We start from the raw sequence: 15574 nt of genomic DNA, 5'->3' as shown, positions 1-15574 counted from the left end.
ATGACGTCATTTTCGTTTGGGGTTTTTCCTGATTTCCAAAATGGACGTCAAACTTTGAAGAAAAATGAATTTCCAGATAGGATGGGTGATTATCACGCAATGTATGCCTTGTAATATATCAAATATAAGGTTTTTGTTGTAATTGAACTGAAAAATAATCTCTAAAACTAGTTTCCCCAAATCCAAGATGGTGGAAATTCAAAATGGCGGCCAAAATATACCCAAAATGGCGGATTGATCAGATTAAAGTCATTTCACTGTTTGATTTGGTTTGTAATATATAATTTAAAGGGTTTACATTGTCACTGAACTTAAAATTAATCTAAATGGCCGATTTGTCAGATAAAAGTCATTTCACTCTTTGATATGGTTTGTAATATGTAATATAAAGAGTTTTCAAAGTCAATGAAATTAAAATCAATCTAAAAAAAAGAGTTTCCGAAATCCAAAATGGCGGATTGATCAGATTAAAGTCATTTCACTGTTTGATTTGGTTTGTAATATATAATTTAAAGGGTTTACATTGTCACTGAACTTAAAATTAATCTAAATGGCCGATTTGTCAGATAAAAGTCATTTCACTCTTTGATATGGTTTGTAATATGTAATATAAAGAGTTTTCAAAGTCAATGAAATTAAAATCAATCTAAAAAAAAGAGTTTCCGAAATCTAAGATGGCGGAAATTCAAAATGGCGGCCAGAATTTTCCTATAATGATCAAATTTTAGGATAATCTTCAATTTTCTGTTTGATATGGCTTGTAATATGTCCTCTATTGAGTTTTCAGAGTCACTGAATTCGATAATTGTAGATGATTGTTTCAGAAAAAAGAGACAATTATCAATCTTTCTATTGGATTGGTTTATAATAGCAAAGTGTAAGAGTTTTTTGAGGGCAACTGAAATTGACCGGACTCAGGAATCTACCTGTCAGTCAATTAACCATGTGCAGAATTTACCAATCAGCTAATTAGAATTTCAAAGAATTTAACCTTAAGCCACAATAAATGTAGTTTAATTGTTTTATGCATTAAAACAAATGATGCTAATGATAATGTTAAGAATTGACACATTCTTTGGAGAAAATACCTGGTTATTCCGACCCTCCACCCCCCACCCCATAACAATACAACGGGGGCCAACTGAGGCATTTTTAATTTCATCTCCTTTGTCTTTGCACCATTTTACCAGGGTGAGAATCATTTATGGTATATGCAGTTGTTAAGAATTTAAGTTCCCTTATTCATTCAGAAATGGTAATGTGATCCGTTTTTGCATCGAAGACTCTGTGTCCAGTAACTTTTGTGGTAGAGTCTAGATGTGGTATCCACAGGTAATTTTCGTCAGTGACGTATTCCACAACAAGTTCTACATGTAAGCACAACACATTAGAAAAGAGGAAATCGTGGGGGTGACTTTTTTTGGGATACCTATACTAGTCGTAAATGCATTTCAAATTATTTTTGTGATGATTATTTTTAAACTTAAAACTTGGTGTGCGATACATTACAGACGAAAATGATCTGTGAATACCATATTTAGACTATACGACAAAAGTTGCCGGACTTTGATGATTCATTTTACACTTTTCACTGGTTCAGAATACTTATGGCCGGAAACCGTTTGTGGTATAGTCTAAATATGGTATCCACTATCCACAGATCATTTTCGTCTCTAATGTATTGCACACCAAGTTCTAAGTTTAAAAATAATCATCACGAAAATAATTTGAAATGCATTACGACTAGTATAGGTATCCCAAAAGTCATCCCCCACGATTTCCTCTTTTCTAATGTGTTATTCTTACATGTAGAACTTGTTGTGAAATACCTCACTGAAGAAAATTACCTGTGGATACCACATCTAGACTCTACCACAAAAGTTACTGGACACAGAGTCTTCCGATGCAAAAACGGATCACATTACCATTTCTGAACGAAGAGGAGAACTTAAATTCTTTACAACTGCAAACACCATAAATGATTCTCACTCCGGTAAAATGGTGCAAAGACAAAGGAGATGAAATTAAAACGCCTCAGTTGGCCCCGTTGTATTGTTATGGGGTGGGGGGTGGAGGGTCGGAATAACCAGATATTTTCTCCAAAGAATGTGTCAATTCTGAACATTATCATTAGCATCATTTGTTTTAATGCATAAAACAATTAAACTACATTTATTGTGTCTTAAGGTTAAATTCTTTGAAATTCTAATTAGCTGACTGGTAAGTTCTGCACATGGTTAATTGACTGACGGGTAGATTCCCGAGTCCAGCCAATTTCAGTTGCCCTCTAAATACTATTACACTTTGCTATTATAAACCAATCCAATAGAAAGATTGATGATTGCCCCTTTTTTTCTGAAACAATCATCTACAATTATCAAATTCACTGACTCTGAAAACTTAATAGAGGACATATTACAAGCCACATCAAACAGAAAATTCACGATTATCCTAAAATTTGATCATTATTGGCAAATTCTGGCCGCCATTTTGAATTTCCGCCATCTTAGATTTTGGAAACTCTTTTTTATTTTAGTTTGATTTTAAGTTCAATGACTTTGAAAACTCTTTATATTACATATTACAAACCATATCAAAGAGTGACATGACTTTTATCTGACAAATCGGCCATTTTAGATAAATGTTGGTTGCCATTTTGAATTTCCGCCATCTTGGATTTTGGAAACTATTTTTTTATTTAGATTAATTTTAAGTTCAGTGACAATGTAAACCCTTTAAATTATATATTACAAACCAAATCAAACAGTGAAATGACTTTAATCTGATCAATCCGCCATTTTGGGTATATTTTGGCCGCCATTTTGAATTTCCGCCATCTTGGATTTGGGAAAACTAGTTTTAGAGATTATGTTTCAGTTCAATTACAACAAAAACCTTATATTTGATATATTACAAGGCATACATTGCGTGATAATCACCCATCCTATCTGGAAATTCATTTTTCTTCAAATTTTGGCGGCCATTTATGAAATCAGGCAAACCACAAACGAAAATGACATCATAGATAAATCTTTTTTGAAAAATCGTGTTCAGCTAGCAATTTTGCATCTGGAAATTGCTGGCCTGAAATGATTTGTAAAAAAATGTCTTATTGTGACACCCCTTGTTATATGTATATCAATGAATAGGCGGCCATTTTGGAAAAGATGGCCGTAACGACCACCAGGGGGAGCTGCTGAGGTGGATCCACATCCCAAAATAATCAGTAGGGTTGATGCCATCTATGTGCCAAGTTTCATGCTTTTAACCCAAAGTGCACGATTTTTTGCTTAACTGCCCCACTATTATGGAAGATTAGATAAAAGGCTAACAGTTCTCACTATAATAGTTAAAAGCTAGATAATGTAAAGGGAATTTGCTGAAAATTTCAGTCAAATTGATCCACTCTGAACCGACATTTTAGCGATTGAATTTTTGGCCTAGCCTCGCTCGTCATTACTAAAGTCGGTACGATAAGAAAACATACAGTAGTCTCAATTATCAATTTCATGATTAAATCATGAATGGAAGTCGAACAGCAAATCGGAACCTAATCCAATAAACATCGCAGACTAGCGATGACATCGAGAGTTGATTATGGTCTGGATAAGTTAATTAATGTCTAATTAATAATTTAAATAACATTTCAGGTCTAAAGAAAGACCTGCAATAGGCAGATTTAGCTCTTGCATAATGTATGTTTAATAAATGGTATTATCATTATTACCGTGTAATTAATTTTATATAGAAACGTATTCAGATACCCATAGACTCAGCTATTACTGGAAATCCCAGTATTGGTCTTCTTGCAGCAAAGTATTTTTACTAGCCTCCGCTGTACACCTTGAAATCGACCAAATATCTGTCGATAGTTGTTTAAGTCGTGTATATTTCCACTGTGACTTAGGAATAGGTCTCAAATGTATACAATTTCATGTGTTTGATGAATGTAATTGCGAACGGGTATTCCAAGTTTATTAGACTTAATATTACTGCTTTTCAAAGTGCTTAATATGCGCATAGATGTCGACTTTTACGATCAATATGTTGATTTTGAATCTACGTTTTAATGTATATGGATTTGCAATTTATATTTTACCTTTTAATCAGGAATACTGGGCCTTTAAGTATGAAATGTGGCGCTTCTGTTTTGAGTTCTTGTACGTGCATGTCAATGTTAACACATGAGTGGGGCTCGGTTGTTCGTACGATCAAACCGACAAGTGTAAACTGGGCTTGAATTCGAAGCTGTTGACATTCTAGTCCAATGTTTGCATTCCTACCTGGGCATGCTGTACATGGGTTAATTTCGAACTAGCCACAAGATCAATTCCTTTGATGGTAGCTTGTTAATACTATGTAATAGATTGCGTGTTCTGTAGTTCGTTACATTGCCTGACTGAAATCACTGAAATAATTCTTAATATCGCTTTCTGAAAAAACACATTTACAGGCTTCCTGAGTAATTTCCATCTCTTGTAATATAAAGAGTCTTTTCTTCCGTTCTATATCTGAGAAATAAGTCAGAAAGACTTTCGAAGTTTTTCTATAATCATCTAATTGTCTGACTTGTGATGTTTACTGTTTCATTAAACCCGTTTACAAAAAAAAATCATTATCCAGCCAGTAAATGTTTAAAGGTAGGACTACTAAACCACTTCGATTCATGTCACAACAGAGTGTTAAATAGGTTTAATCTTATGTGTTATTTCGACTGCCGATGGAACAACACGTTTCAAGGTCCTAAACCACAATACAATGTTAAATTGGTCTGATCTTATGTGTTATTTCGATTGCCGATGGAACAAAATCAAAGCTATTAAAATTTTCATTTGGAAATGTTAAGAGGAAGTGAGTTATTTAACTAATTTTACTGTTAATTTGCTTTAACAGTCGACAGTGGAGCACACAATCAATTATGAATCAACTGTGGAACTAATATTTAAAGTAAACAGTTGCCCACATCGCCAAGAAAATCAACACATCAAATTTAATTAAAATGACACTTTTGGTCTAGTTAATAACTGTATTTGTACCTGTTGTATCCACTTTCTCTTGATTATATATATTTTTGTGGCCCGAAACTCTTTACAGTATCTTAACCAACCCAAACGAAAAGGTCCTCATCATCTTAACACTACCGACACTTTATCTTAACAATACCGACACAGTATCATGATATACCCACTTTGTATCTTAATAATACCGACATTTTATCTTTAAGGGCAATATTTGTGTCAGTCGCTATCACATGTGATAGAACTGATTAAACACGTTCCAAATATACTTCTAACACAGAGATCATTGCTAAGATAGATGAGTAATGAAGATTTCAAGAAAAAGAAGTGACGAAAGTAAAAGGAAAACACGAGTTATCCTTCTATATAACTGATTGAAGTGACGAGTGATAACAGATTAACGGGCGAATTTCTGCTCACTAATTATTCCTTGGAAGACCACAAGTTGTTATATGAGACTGTGGGAGGATATCTGGCAATTAAAAATATAATTGACTGTCACTAGATGAGAGAAAACGAAAGAAATAGAACAGGTCCGTACATTACCATGTATTTATTCAGTATAGAATGAATAACAACAATATTGACCTTTTACAATACCGACACTGTCTACTGCATATTAACAGTACGGACACTGTATCGTAACAACGCCGAAACAGCATCTTGACAATATCAACATTGGATGGGGTCAGAACAAAAGGTTAGTGCTAGTGACAGTAAAAAAGAGTTAACCTGAGCCCCTTAACCTGATGTTCAGGTTAGCAAACATATGACACTTTGGAAAATTTTAAAATTGAAACTCGTGGTCATTCTGAATAATTAGTTTGTTCTATTTACCTATAAGTAATAAAAATAAAACAAACAAAAACAAGTACGAAAAATCCAAACCATCAGACAAAATTCGAAGTCCTAAAAAAATACACGTCAAACAGTGGTAACAGGTGTCCGGAAGAGTAGGCTTACCCTGCATGGCGCCACACCCGCCATAGCTGCATCCAAACCATAAGACGAAATCTCGGTACAATAGCGTGATTGGCCAATGGACTATCCGTATGCACAATGCACGTGTTAACGATGTAGTAGACATAATCAGGGAGATAGTATACGCGTCAATTAAATATATCTAGAATAATAGCCGAAAGAGACATGTTATATTTACTAATCAAGTCAATATGACGCCCATAAACTTTTTAAAGGTTTTTGCAAGTTTAGTGGGCAAGTATACCTGTAGTTGAGCGTAGATGACAAATGCCCCGATCTACTTAAAAAATCAGAATAAAAGGAACAAGCTCTCGCGTAACGAATTAGCTGACACACAAACACTCCATAATCTGGTGATATTGGAATGTTACTACTAATGAATGGAAAGTTAACAATCGGAAAGTCAACGTCATCACGTTTATCGTACAATTTAATACTCAATTAATGGCAATTGTCAAATTCCAGACGCAGATCCAAGTAGGAAGCGTAATTGTCACTGTCAGTAGTGTTTTTAATTTCGAGCTCATCAGGATATATAAAATATTAGTGAATAATTATATGATCCAGGTGAGACAAGCAGTTAAAACTTTACTTTTTACTTAATTATTTACCTCAAAAGTGAACACTAGCTCACTGTTTTGACCTCAACCAAATTTACAATATTCTCTTAGCTTTTAATTACTCAAATGAAGTGAACCTAACCCTAGTATCACTCTAGTGTTCCCCTAATCTCAGCACATAGAAGGTTTCCCAATGTTTAACATGGGCTACAATAGGACAGTATATATATCTCCTAGGGGTTAAAGAAAAGATTTTGTAAGCGAGAAATTAATTTTTATTAAAACCGGAAGTGACATAGTTGGTTAAACACGCTCATTGGGCTCTATAGTAAGCATACAGATTTGGCACAAGTTTACTGCTGTATTGTGTTCACGCTTCGTCTTTGGCCAAACATCTGATCAAATGGATTGTTTATTAGGATATTATAAACACGAATTTATGGTTTTTTAACGTTTAGTAAACAAAGCCGTCGCGTAAATTCACTCATACTGAACTGTACGCTGTGCCTTTACTGTCGGGTTTACATCACGTGGTTTGATTGACAGTCTGCAAGTGACAGATGTTTCGTCTGCTTGAAAATAATTAAATAATTTCTCGCTTACAAAAACTTTTTTGCTTGTGCTACAGAGGGGATTATTTATCAATATATATTTAAGGTTTATGGAAACCTTGTTGAAAATCGTTGGTCTTCCCCTGTAACACTTTATCGAGGATCAAAAGTAATAATATGTAAAGTGTTATCTAATTTTCATAAAATACTGTTATTTTATCGCCTCATATCAATATTCAAGATTAAAAGCCCTCCAAGATTTATACCAAACACACAAAATCTGAGATTTCATGGGGTCAATTCTTAAGAAATAAGTCAAGAAATTATGGAAGCAGGATAAGCGGAAGCTATGTTTGAATTTGTTTCGGGTAACACTTATGTTGTCTGGAAACTTTATCTTGTAATTTTATCCACATTTGAATGAAAATGAAGCTGTAATTATCTCCCTTTTTCCTTGAAACTTTATTTCAAAAGTTTGGAAATGCAAACCTTGTCAAAACATTTTAGGACATCGTTTTTGTGTCCATGTCACTTCTTTGGTTACACTAGTGTTACATTACGTCATATATATTTACTCCAACACAACTTTTGATCTCACCCACCCACTGTATCTTAACTACATGTACTGTATACTGAAACAGTCCACAGCATCTTAACCGACACTGTAACATTCATTACACGTTACACTGGACACATTATCTGACATTAATAAAAACAAACAACTTGTAATTGATTTATAATTAAATGTCTTTAATGTTACTTGAATTTAGTATGTTAAAGACACGCAAAGCTTGTTATTTACTCAGGGCAACTACGGTCACTACTGTTTTCTTTATCCTAATTAAACACCCCAGTGCGGAACAAAGTATTCAAGGTACTAGATCTTTGTCGTATTAACTTGACATGATGAAGAAGATATATCCATTATAAATATCACCCACGACTGATAATACCTTATCGATGCAATTTTTTTCAAAGAACAAGCATGCCAATTTTCATATCGATCGAACTTGAATTGGCGGAGCCTTAGGCTTTTTCGAAGAGCGTCACCCCAAGAAGAAGAAGAAGAGGAACAAGATGGGTACCGGTTAGCGACTGGTTCCTGGTCCAAAAAAAATGTCTTGTCAACAAAATACTTTGTTCATTTTCGATTTGTTTTCCGTTCGATTCGAACGACTAGGCAACAATTTACTCGCCAGCCCCGCATGTGCTTCCCCGTTCTTGAAATATACCGAGGCTACTCGTGGCCAGTGTTCTTGTAAAATACCAAAAATAAAATATTGATAGTATAACATATTTATAGCCTTGAGTCTTCCGTTGATATAACAGCAACACCTCCAGGCGGGTTGACGTATTCGTGTATCTATATGGATCTTTAAGTAACCAACAAAATGGACTAAAGACGTTTTATAAAGCAATACAGAGTAAAGGCCTTGGTGACTTACGGAGTTTTTGTTGAAGGCTACTAAATCTAAACTGCTTTAGATGAATCGTCATTTTTCTCTGCTGGTCTAAAGTGTTTTCATCTAAACTGACAAACCGAAGAAATGCCTTTTAAGATTCGAAATGGATATTTCTCTAAATGCCATTTTCATTTGTTCCAACTATACCCAATCTACAGGCAGACGGATTCCCGAAATATTGTCTTTGTTCTGTCGCCTATCATTCGTGTGATCAAGCTGCTTGATTCTGCATGTCCACAAACTTGCCGTAAGCAGAGAAATTGGATAAATTTAATGTTTTTAAATCTAGAATATGATCAGATATATTATATTAACCATATTTTAGCCTAACACAGGCTTGGCCTATTTATACGGAATGTTTATCACAGTGTATTGCGGTTTTTATTATAGACGCTCATGTACAGTGGCGGACTGGGTCTGGAAATATTGGTTTCCAGGAAGCAAATGGGGCCCACCCACCAATACAATTATATCATTTAATTTTTAAAATGAATAAATTAAACTTTCAAAAAATGTGTAAGTGGGAACAAAAAGATGTAATTAAAATTTTCCCGATTTTGTTCTCTTTAGTAATTACAGTTTACGTATACTGTTAGCAGTACACAGTAGAATACAGTAGATACCAAATGTAAATAGAGTTATTGAATTGTTAATTTTTTTTAAATTATGTTTTTCAAATTTCTATATAATTGGTGGATATAAATATCGGGATGAATCAGAATATTACCTGTTGGAAGAAGAAATGCTGATATTCTAATGTTAGAAAACATATATTGTTCTTCAAAGAAAATGTAATATTTGAAGCTAGCTTGAGATATTTCAAGGAAAACTATGGTAAAGACCTCACAACCAGCTAAATATAAAAAGAATAGTTCCCCATGACATTTTAAGATTTATATTGTAGACAATAGTAATTATCATAATCCAGTTATAGAATTGCAGACATATTAGAACTTTTATAATATTTTCATGCTAATATTTTTTTTCTAATATTTATATATTTATTGATAATTTATATGTTAAATATAATATTGTTTAATATCTAAGGGGGCCCACTTGCCATTGACAACCTGGCCACTGCTCATGGAGCACTACCCGTCGGTCGAATATGGAAAGCACACTCGCCAAAACGTACCATGACATTCCCTGATATACCCATATATTGTTAGCCTGTGATGTCTAGGTTCGTCTCTGGACTTCACTAATCTTGGACTTCAACGTTGTGTACGTATGTTTTTCAGCCACCAAATCGTATGTCTATCAGGAACAACAATACAACAGTTTCTTTTATACATTTTATGTCAAAGCAGGATGCATGGTTACAATAAAACTACAATAGACTACAATAAAATAACATGTCTCTTAGTCTATCTCACTCCCACTAAACTCGCAGAGCGAGTTTGCTGATGGAAACCTCACAGTATGGCTCTCTAAGAATCAAGCGGTGTCTAATGGTGTCTGACAATTCGAGCCCTGGTTTAGCTCTTTTTTAGGACCCAAACCTTACTTGCTTACGCCATAGGCTGATCAAAGTTTCGATTTCAAAATATGGAATAGACTTGCCCCATACAGGCGGGATTATTACCTAATTTGGCCCACACAATACTTTTCATCAATGTTGGTTCAGTTTCATAAACAAGAGAGGATATGATATATTTCTGACAATTAAGAAGACACATGACAATAATGTGTTTTTTAACCTATAGTTCATTTAGGGTATCAGTATACCACACATTTCTGTTGGTTTACGTGATATCTAACTTGTTTATTTCCAGGACATAATATTGTCACAATTCTCATATTTGCCTAACGTTATTATTCATATAGCATAAATCTCCCAACTATATTACTGCATTTATCCTTTCTCACGTAGTGTAGTGAAGTAAAACAAAATTACAAAAAAGAATAGGATTTGTGTTTTACAATCTACATACTACGCCATTTGAAGAGATATCCCCTCGAACATAATATATTCCGCCGACCAAACCTGTTTTTGAAATTATGGTAGTTCTAATGACAGACTTACATTCGGACAATAAACAAAATAACATATTTATCATAAATCCCGATAAGTTACACGGGGAAATATCTGAAACCGATTGGCTAAAATAGTTACAAGTGTGACACAGAGGCGCCAGTTGTTGAGTTTTTTTAAACATAATACGATACTGATTAAACAGATAGTAATTCATGAAATTAGAATTTTTATCTGATGTCCTGAAAATGGTATAATACTCTTCATTATTTCAATAAGATACATGAATTGAATAGGTTTTTTTATCAATTAATTAAAAACTATTTATTCCTACTTTTATTTTTCAGATAATTTGAACAGTTGAAATTTAGTAAATCAAAATGGAGACCACTGATCCTTATCTTGGACAAGTAATGAATACGACAAGTAATTTGATTGACACAGAAAATCAGAGTAACAAAACATTTTACATGATGACCAGTGAAGAACAAATAAGTCACCAAATAGCCGCCATTTTTAACAGTTACGTCTTGCCTACAGAAATTTTCGTCGGGCTGGTCGCAAATGTTGTCTCGATTTTGATCTTCTTCGGAAAAGAATTAAGAAAAATGTCTTCAAGTGTTTATGTTCTTGCTGTATTGTTTGCAGATACTGGATTTCTGTTATCTTTAATATTCGTATGGCTGGAAGTTCTTGGCTATAGAATCAACCACATGTCTGGAATGTGCCAGTTTTGGGTTTACTGGACTTACGTGTGTAGCTACCTGTCTGTCTGGTACATGGTGTGCATTACGGTGGAGAACTATATTACGATTTGTCATCCGACCAGAATAAAAGACATGTGTACGCCAAAACGTGCGCGCATCGTAACCGTAGCACTTGCAGTAGGGCCAGCTCTCCTGTACAGTGTTAGTTTGTTCAGCACGGACGCACTTTACCATCCAGGAACCAAACAAGACGTGTGCAACAGCAAGCCAGAGTTCGCTCTAATGAATGGCATAGTTGCTTATATCGACTCCATTTTAACTCTGCTGGTTCCTTCCCTTGCCATGACTCTGTTGCTTATAGCCATAGTTATCGCCATTGTTCATTCTATCCGCATTAAAAGAAAACGACTTTTAAAGGGTTCGAAGAAGCAGAAGAACAAAATGGTGAAATGTCCACAGGTTCGCGTGGCTAAAATGTTATTTGCCCTGTCAGTGACCTATTTGATATTGAACCTGCCTATACACGTTATTAGATTATATTATTTGTTGCGACCTTCACAGTATAACGAAGCCCATTCTATGAGCAAACATGAAGGCATGATACAATTGGTATTCCTGCATTTGTCCTATATTAGCTGCTCTATCAAGTTTTTCTTACTATGTGCTTTTAGTGCCAACTTTAGAAAACGTATCAGAGAATGCTTAAGCTGTTTTCCGTATTCACCGGTTTCTAACGGATTCGCAACGAATGTTTAAATGATGATGACAAAGGGGTGTTTACGGTGTTTACTCGTCTATATGTTATTCTAAACTCCTGATCACCAGTAGTTTTTTTGTGGTTGTCGTCATGGTTCACTAGATACAATATTGTCCTGCAAAAGACTGCATCATTCGAGAATAGCATTTGAAAGGCAATAGAATAATACGATTTTTGTGTTAATTATCTCATACAGAAAACAGACACTAAGCCTTTTTGTACTCAGTTATTATGCACCGAGATTTGCATGTCAAACTAAATCCCCTCGGGCATAAAATGGGCGTGATCTGAAGATTAAAATGTTCATCGAATATAGTTTGTTGAAAATGTCGGTCAATTATGTTTAAAGGATCTTCGCCTCTTCAGTTAAGGTTAAAATTTGTTACAACAAATTGGTACCAGCTTTATGCGTTAAAATATTTGTGACGAGACATTTAGCGAAAGCCGGTATGTTTACAAATTTTAGACGTACCAATGTTGACATTTGAACATAAAATTTGTTACAACAAAACTACGGACGTCACATTTAAAACGATGCCAGATTGTTATCCCGCCAAATAAATCAACATTCAATATTCTATGTAATAGACAATTTTATTTCCGGCACAGATTTTCACATGAGAGTGTCATTTTAATAGTTGGTGTCAAATATTTAAAGACTCTACAACCTACGGTGAATAAACAAAACTGTTATAGTATTATGTTCCGTGAAACAGAAACTCCGTGGAGTTTTACCACTGGTACCAATACATAATTCCATTAATTCTCGGTATATCAAAATTGTATTTCAGATGATAAAGATAATTAGTAGGTGGCCTAGGGACATTGTCAACAGTTATGGTTCGCCGTTAGACTATTTAAATGTCAATGGCGAGTGCTTTTTTAAAAATAGTTTTTGGTATACGTGATTTGTGTGTTGGCAAGTCTTGGTAACGCGCCTCATGGATATGACCACTATGCTATGTGTAGACAATCTTTACAAAACACTTTTATTATGTTTATATTATGTGAGAAAATTAGCCAATGAAAGAATTTAGTAAATTACATAATATAGCTTTGAGAGAATGAAAAATAAACGAGACAAACATGCGAGACAAAATACAGACACGCCAGACAGTAGTAAATGTGTTGAGAACGTCATCATTGGATACTTAATATATCGCGTGTTGTATGTTGTTTGTCTATATACGTAGAAAAGTGGTTCAAGAAATAAAACGTACTAAATCAGAGTAAAATTAATTTAACTTCCAGTGACTTTAATAATCCAGTTTTAGTATTTATTTGATGTTGAATTATTCAAATCTTCCAGTTGGTAAATAAATAAACAAATACATCGCCCGATTAGGTACGATAAGATTTAAATACCCCAAAAAGTAATATGTCAGCAATGACATTATAATGTGAAACAGGAAGTGTATTGTTGCTCATTCTGTAACTATTGATATAAAATAGGACCCGATGTATTGTCCAGATTTTATGTGCTTCTGAAACTTTGTCCCTTTTAATATTCACATTTTAAAGATACATTATGGGAGATTAGATAAAGAGCTGGCAGTTTTCACTATAATAGTTAAAAACTAGATAATGTAAAGGAAATTTACTGAAAATTTCAGTCAAATTGATCCACTCTGAACCGAGAATTTAGTGATTGAATTTTAGGCCTAGCCTCGATCATCATGACTAAAGTCGGTACAATAAAACATATAGTCTCGAATATATATTTTTTTATTTAATCATCAATGAGCGTTGAGCAGCAGATCGAATTCTAATCCAGTAAATATCATAGGCTAGCGATGACATCGAGAGTTGATTATGGTCTGGATAAATTAATTAATGCCTAATTAAACATACATTATGTAAGAGCTAAATCTGCCAATTGCAGGGCTTTCTTTATGTCTGAAATGTTATCTAAATTATTAATTAGACATTAATTAACTTATCCAGACCATAACCAACTCTCGATATCATCGCTAGCCTGTGATATTTACTGGATTATAACCCGGTCTGCTGCTGCTGATTTAATCAAAAACAGGATAATCGAGACTATGTTTTATCGTACCGACTTTAGTAATGATGATCGATGCTAGGACCAAAATTCAATCGCTAAATACTCGGTTCAGGGTGGATCAATTTGACTGAAATGTATGTTTAAGAAATTGAATTTTCTATACATGCATCGTGTGTAAGCTTCCATCATTAATGGAAAAGGTCATACCAAAGAATCTAGCCAGTTGAGAGTGAAGCATGGTTCTTATTTTCTCGTCAATGGAAACAATTCATTTCGGGAACTAGTGCTCTCTTAGATCCATTTTAAACTGTAAATCTGTATTTGTTCAAGATTAAATTTAATTATGCTAAATATTTGGTCGTGATTTGGTCCCAACGAAAGGCATCTTAGTAAAGGCAGTTTTGGTTTCGATAGAGTTTTAGAGAACGCAGACTCGGGCTTGTAATTTTAAGGATTTTAGTTGTAATAGAACAGTGCCTGGGGTTAGTAGTATTAAAGGAAAAAGTATTAAGAATGGTATCCCCGAAAGAGAATCTTACATAGTATTGTCTTCGCAACCGACCAGTAAACATAAATTCTATCTTTCTTTGCTTGACAAAGACGAGAGAACACTCGCAGAAACGTCGCCACTATTCAATAAACTACGTAGTAGCTGGTGGTTTAACGTTTGCTTTCACAGTAGTGATATCGCAAATAAGTACTAGTATACGCAATAACTTATTTTGTATACTAGACTATAATTTTGCAATATTTCCGCTTGCGGCTTATTACAGCCATAGATTGGTTTAGTGGGAATTTCTTCCATTTATTTATAAATGGTTGTCCTATTTTGTGGTGGATATCTTAAAGAAAGTATTTATAAGTAAGACATTTTCCTGTTTAATAGAATATGATTTTACAATCTTTCCATTTGCGACCTATAACTGATTGCCCCAATTTGGTGGTAGATCATAGAGAAATCATGTATGTACGCGTTGTATCATAACGTCTCTCATTGAGTCAAGCGTCGTGGTTTCGATTCCCCAGTTGTACTTGATACAGTGTAGGGTCGGCTGTCCAACCTCGTGGGTTTTCTCCGGGCCCTCCAGTTTCCTCCCACTGCTAAAGACCCCTACGCGCAAGCAAATTATTGAAATAAAATTGAACCATATGTTAGTCCCGAAATTACTTAGTTTGTGTCGAGAGGACGTCAAACCCTCCCTCCCTCTCTCTCTCTCTCTCTCTCTCTCTCTCATAAGGCCGTGGGTGAGTTCGAAACTGAAGTCTCGTAAATATTTTGTCCCCCCTCAAGTCTATATACATATCACTTCCGGGGGGGGGGGGGGCTGTGTGCAGATAACTGTGTGAAATATACGTGTATCAAGTTAAACTAGGTTTATTTTCCACACTGAATTGCTATGTTTTTCTTTAATTATACCACACTGAATTGATGGGTTTTCTAATTGCACTGATCATTATAGGGATGTTGTAGTTGGCGGTGCAGGATAGTACTGTGTTATTCTTGTATTCCATATAATTGTTTCATGTGTTATAGCAATTACCGAACTGACTTGA

General features: G+C 34.6%; 1 protein-coding gene across 1 annotated transcript; it reads left to right on the top strand.

Moving 5' to 3' along the window:
* The first annotated feature begins 10901 nt into the window (after window positions 1–10901).
* Window positions 10902–12454, top strand: LOC126831531 (delta-type opioid receptor-like). The gene has a single exon (XM_050562072.2). The coding sequence runs from the start codon at window positions 10929–10931 to the stop codon at window positions 12009–12011; it is 1083 nt and encodes a 360-aa protein (XP_050418029.1). The 5' UTR covers window positions 10902–10928; the 3' UTR covers window positions 12012–12454.
* Window positions 12455–15574: the final 3120 nt, after the last annotated feature.

Source organism: Patella vulgata, chromosome 1 (genome assembly GCF_932274485.2).
Source record: "Patella vulgata chromosome 1, xgPatVulg1.2, whole genome shotgun sequence".
Lineage (NCBI taxonomy): Eukaryota > Metazoa > Mollusca > Gastropoda > Patellidae > Patella > Patella vulgata.
The sequence above is the reverse complement of the archived record's forward strand: the minus strand, read 5'-3'. Positions and strand labels throughout refer to the sequence as shown.

Excerpts from the sequence above, each read along its gene's own strand:
- LOC126831531 (XM_050562072.2), top strand. The coding sequence starts at position 10,929 with ATGGAGACCACTGATCCTTATCTTGGACAAGTAATGAATACGACAAGT.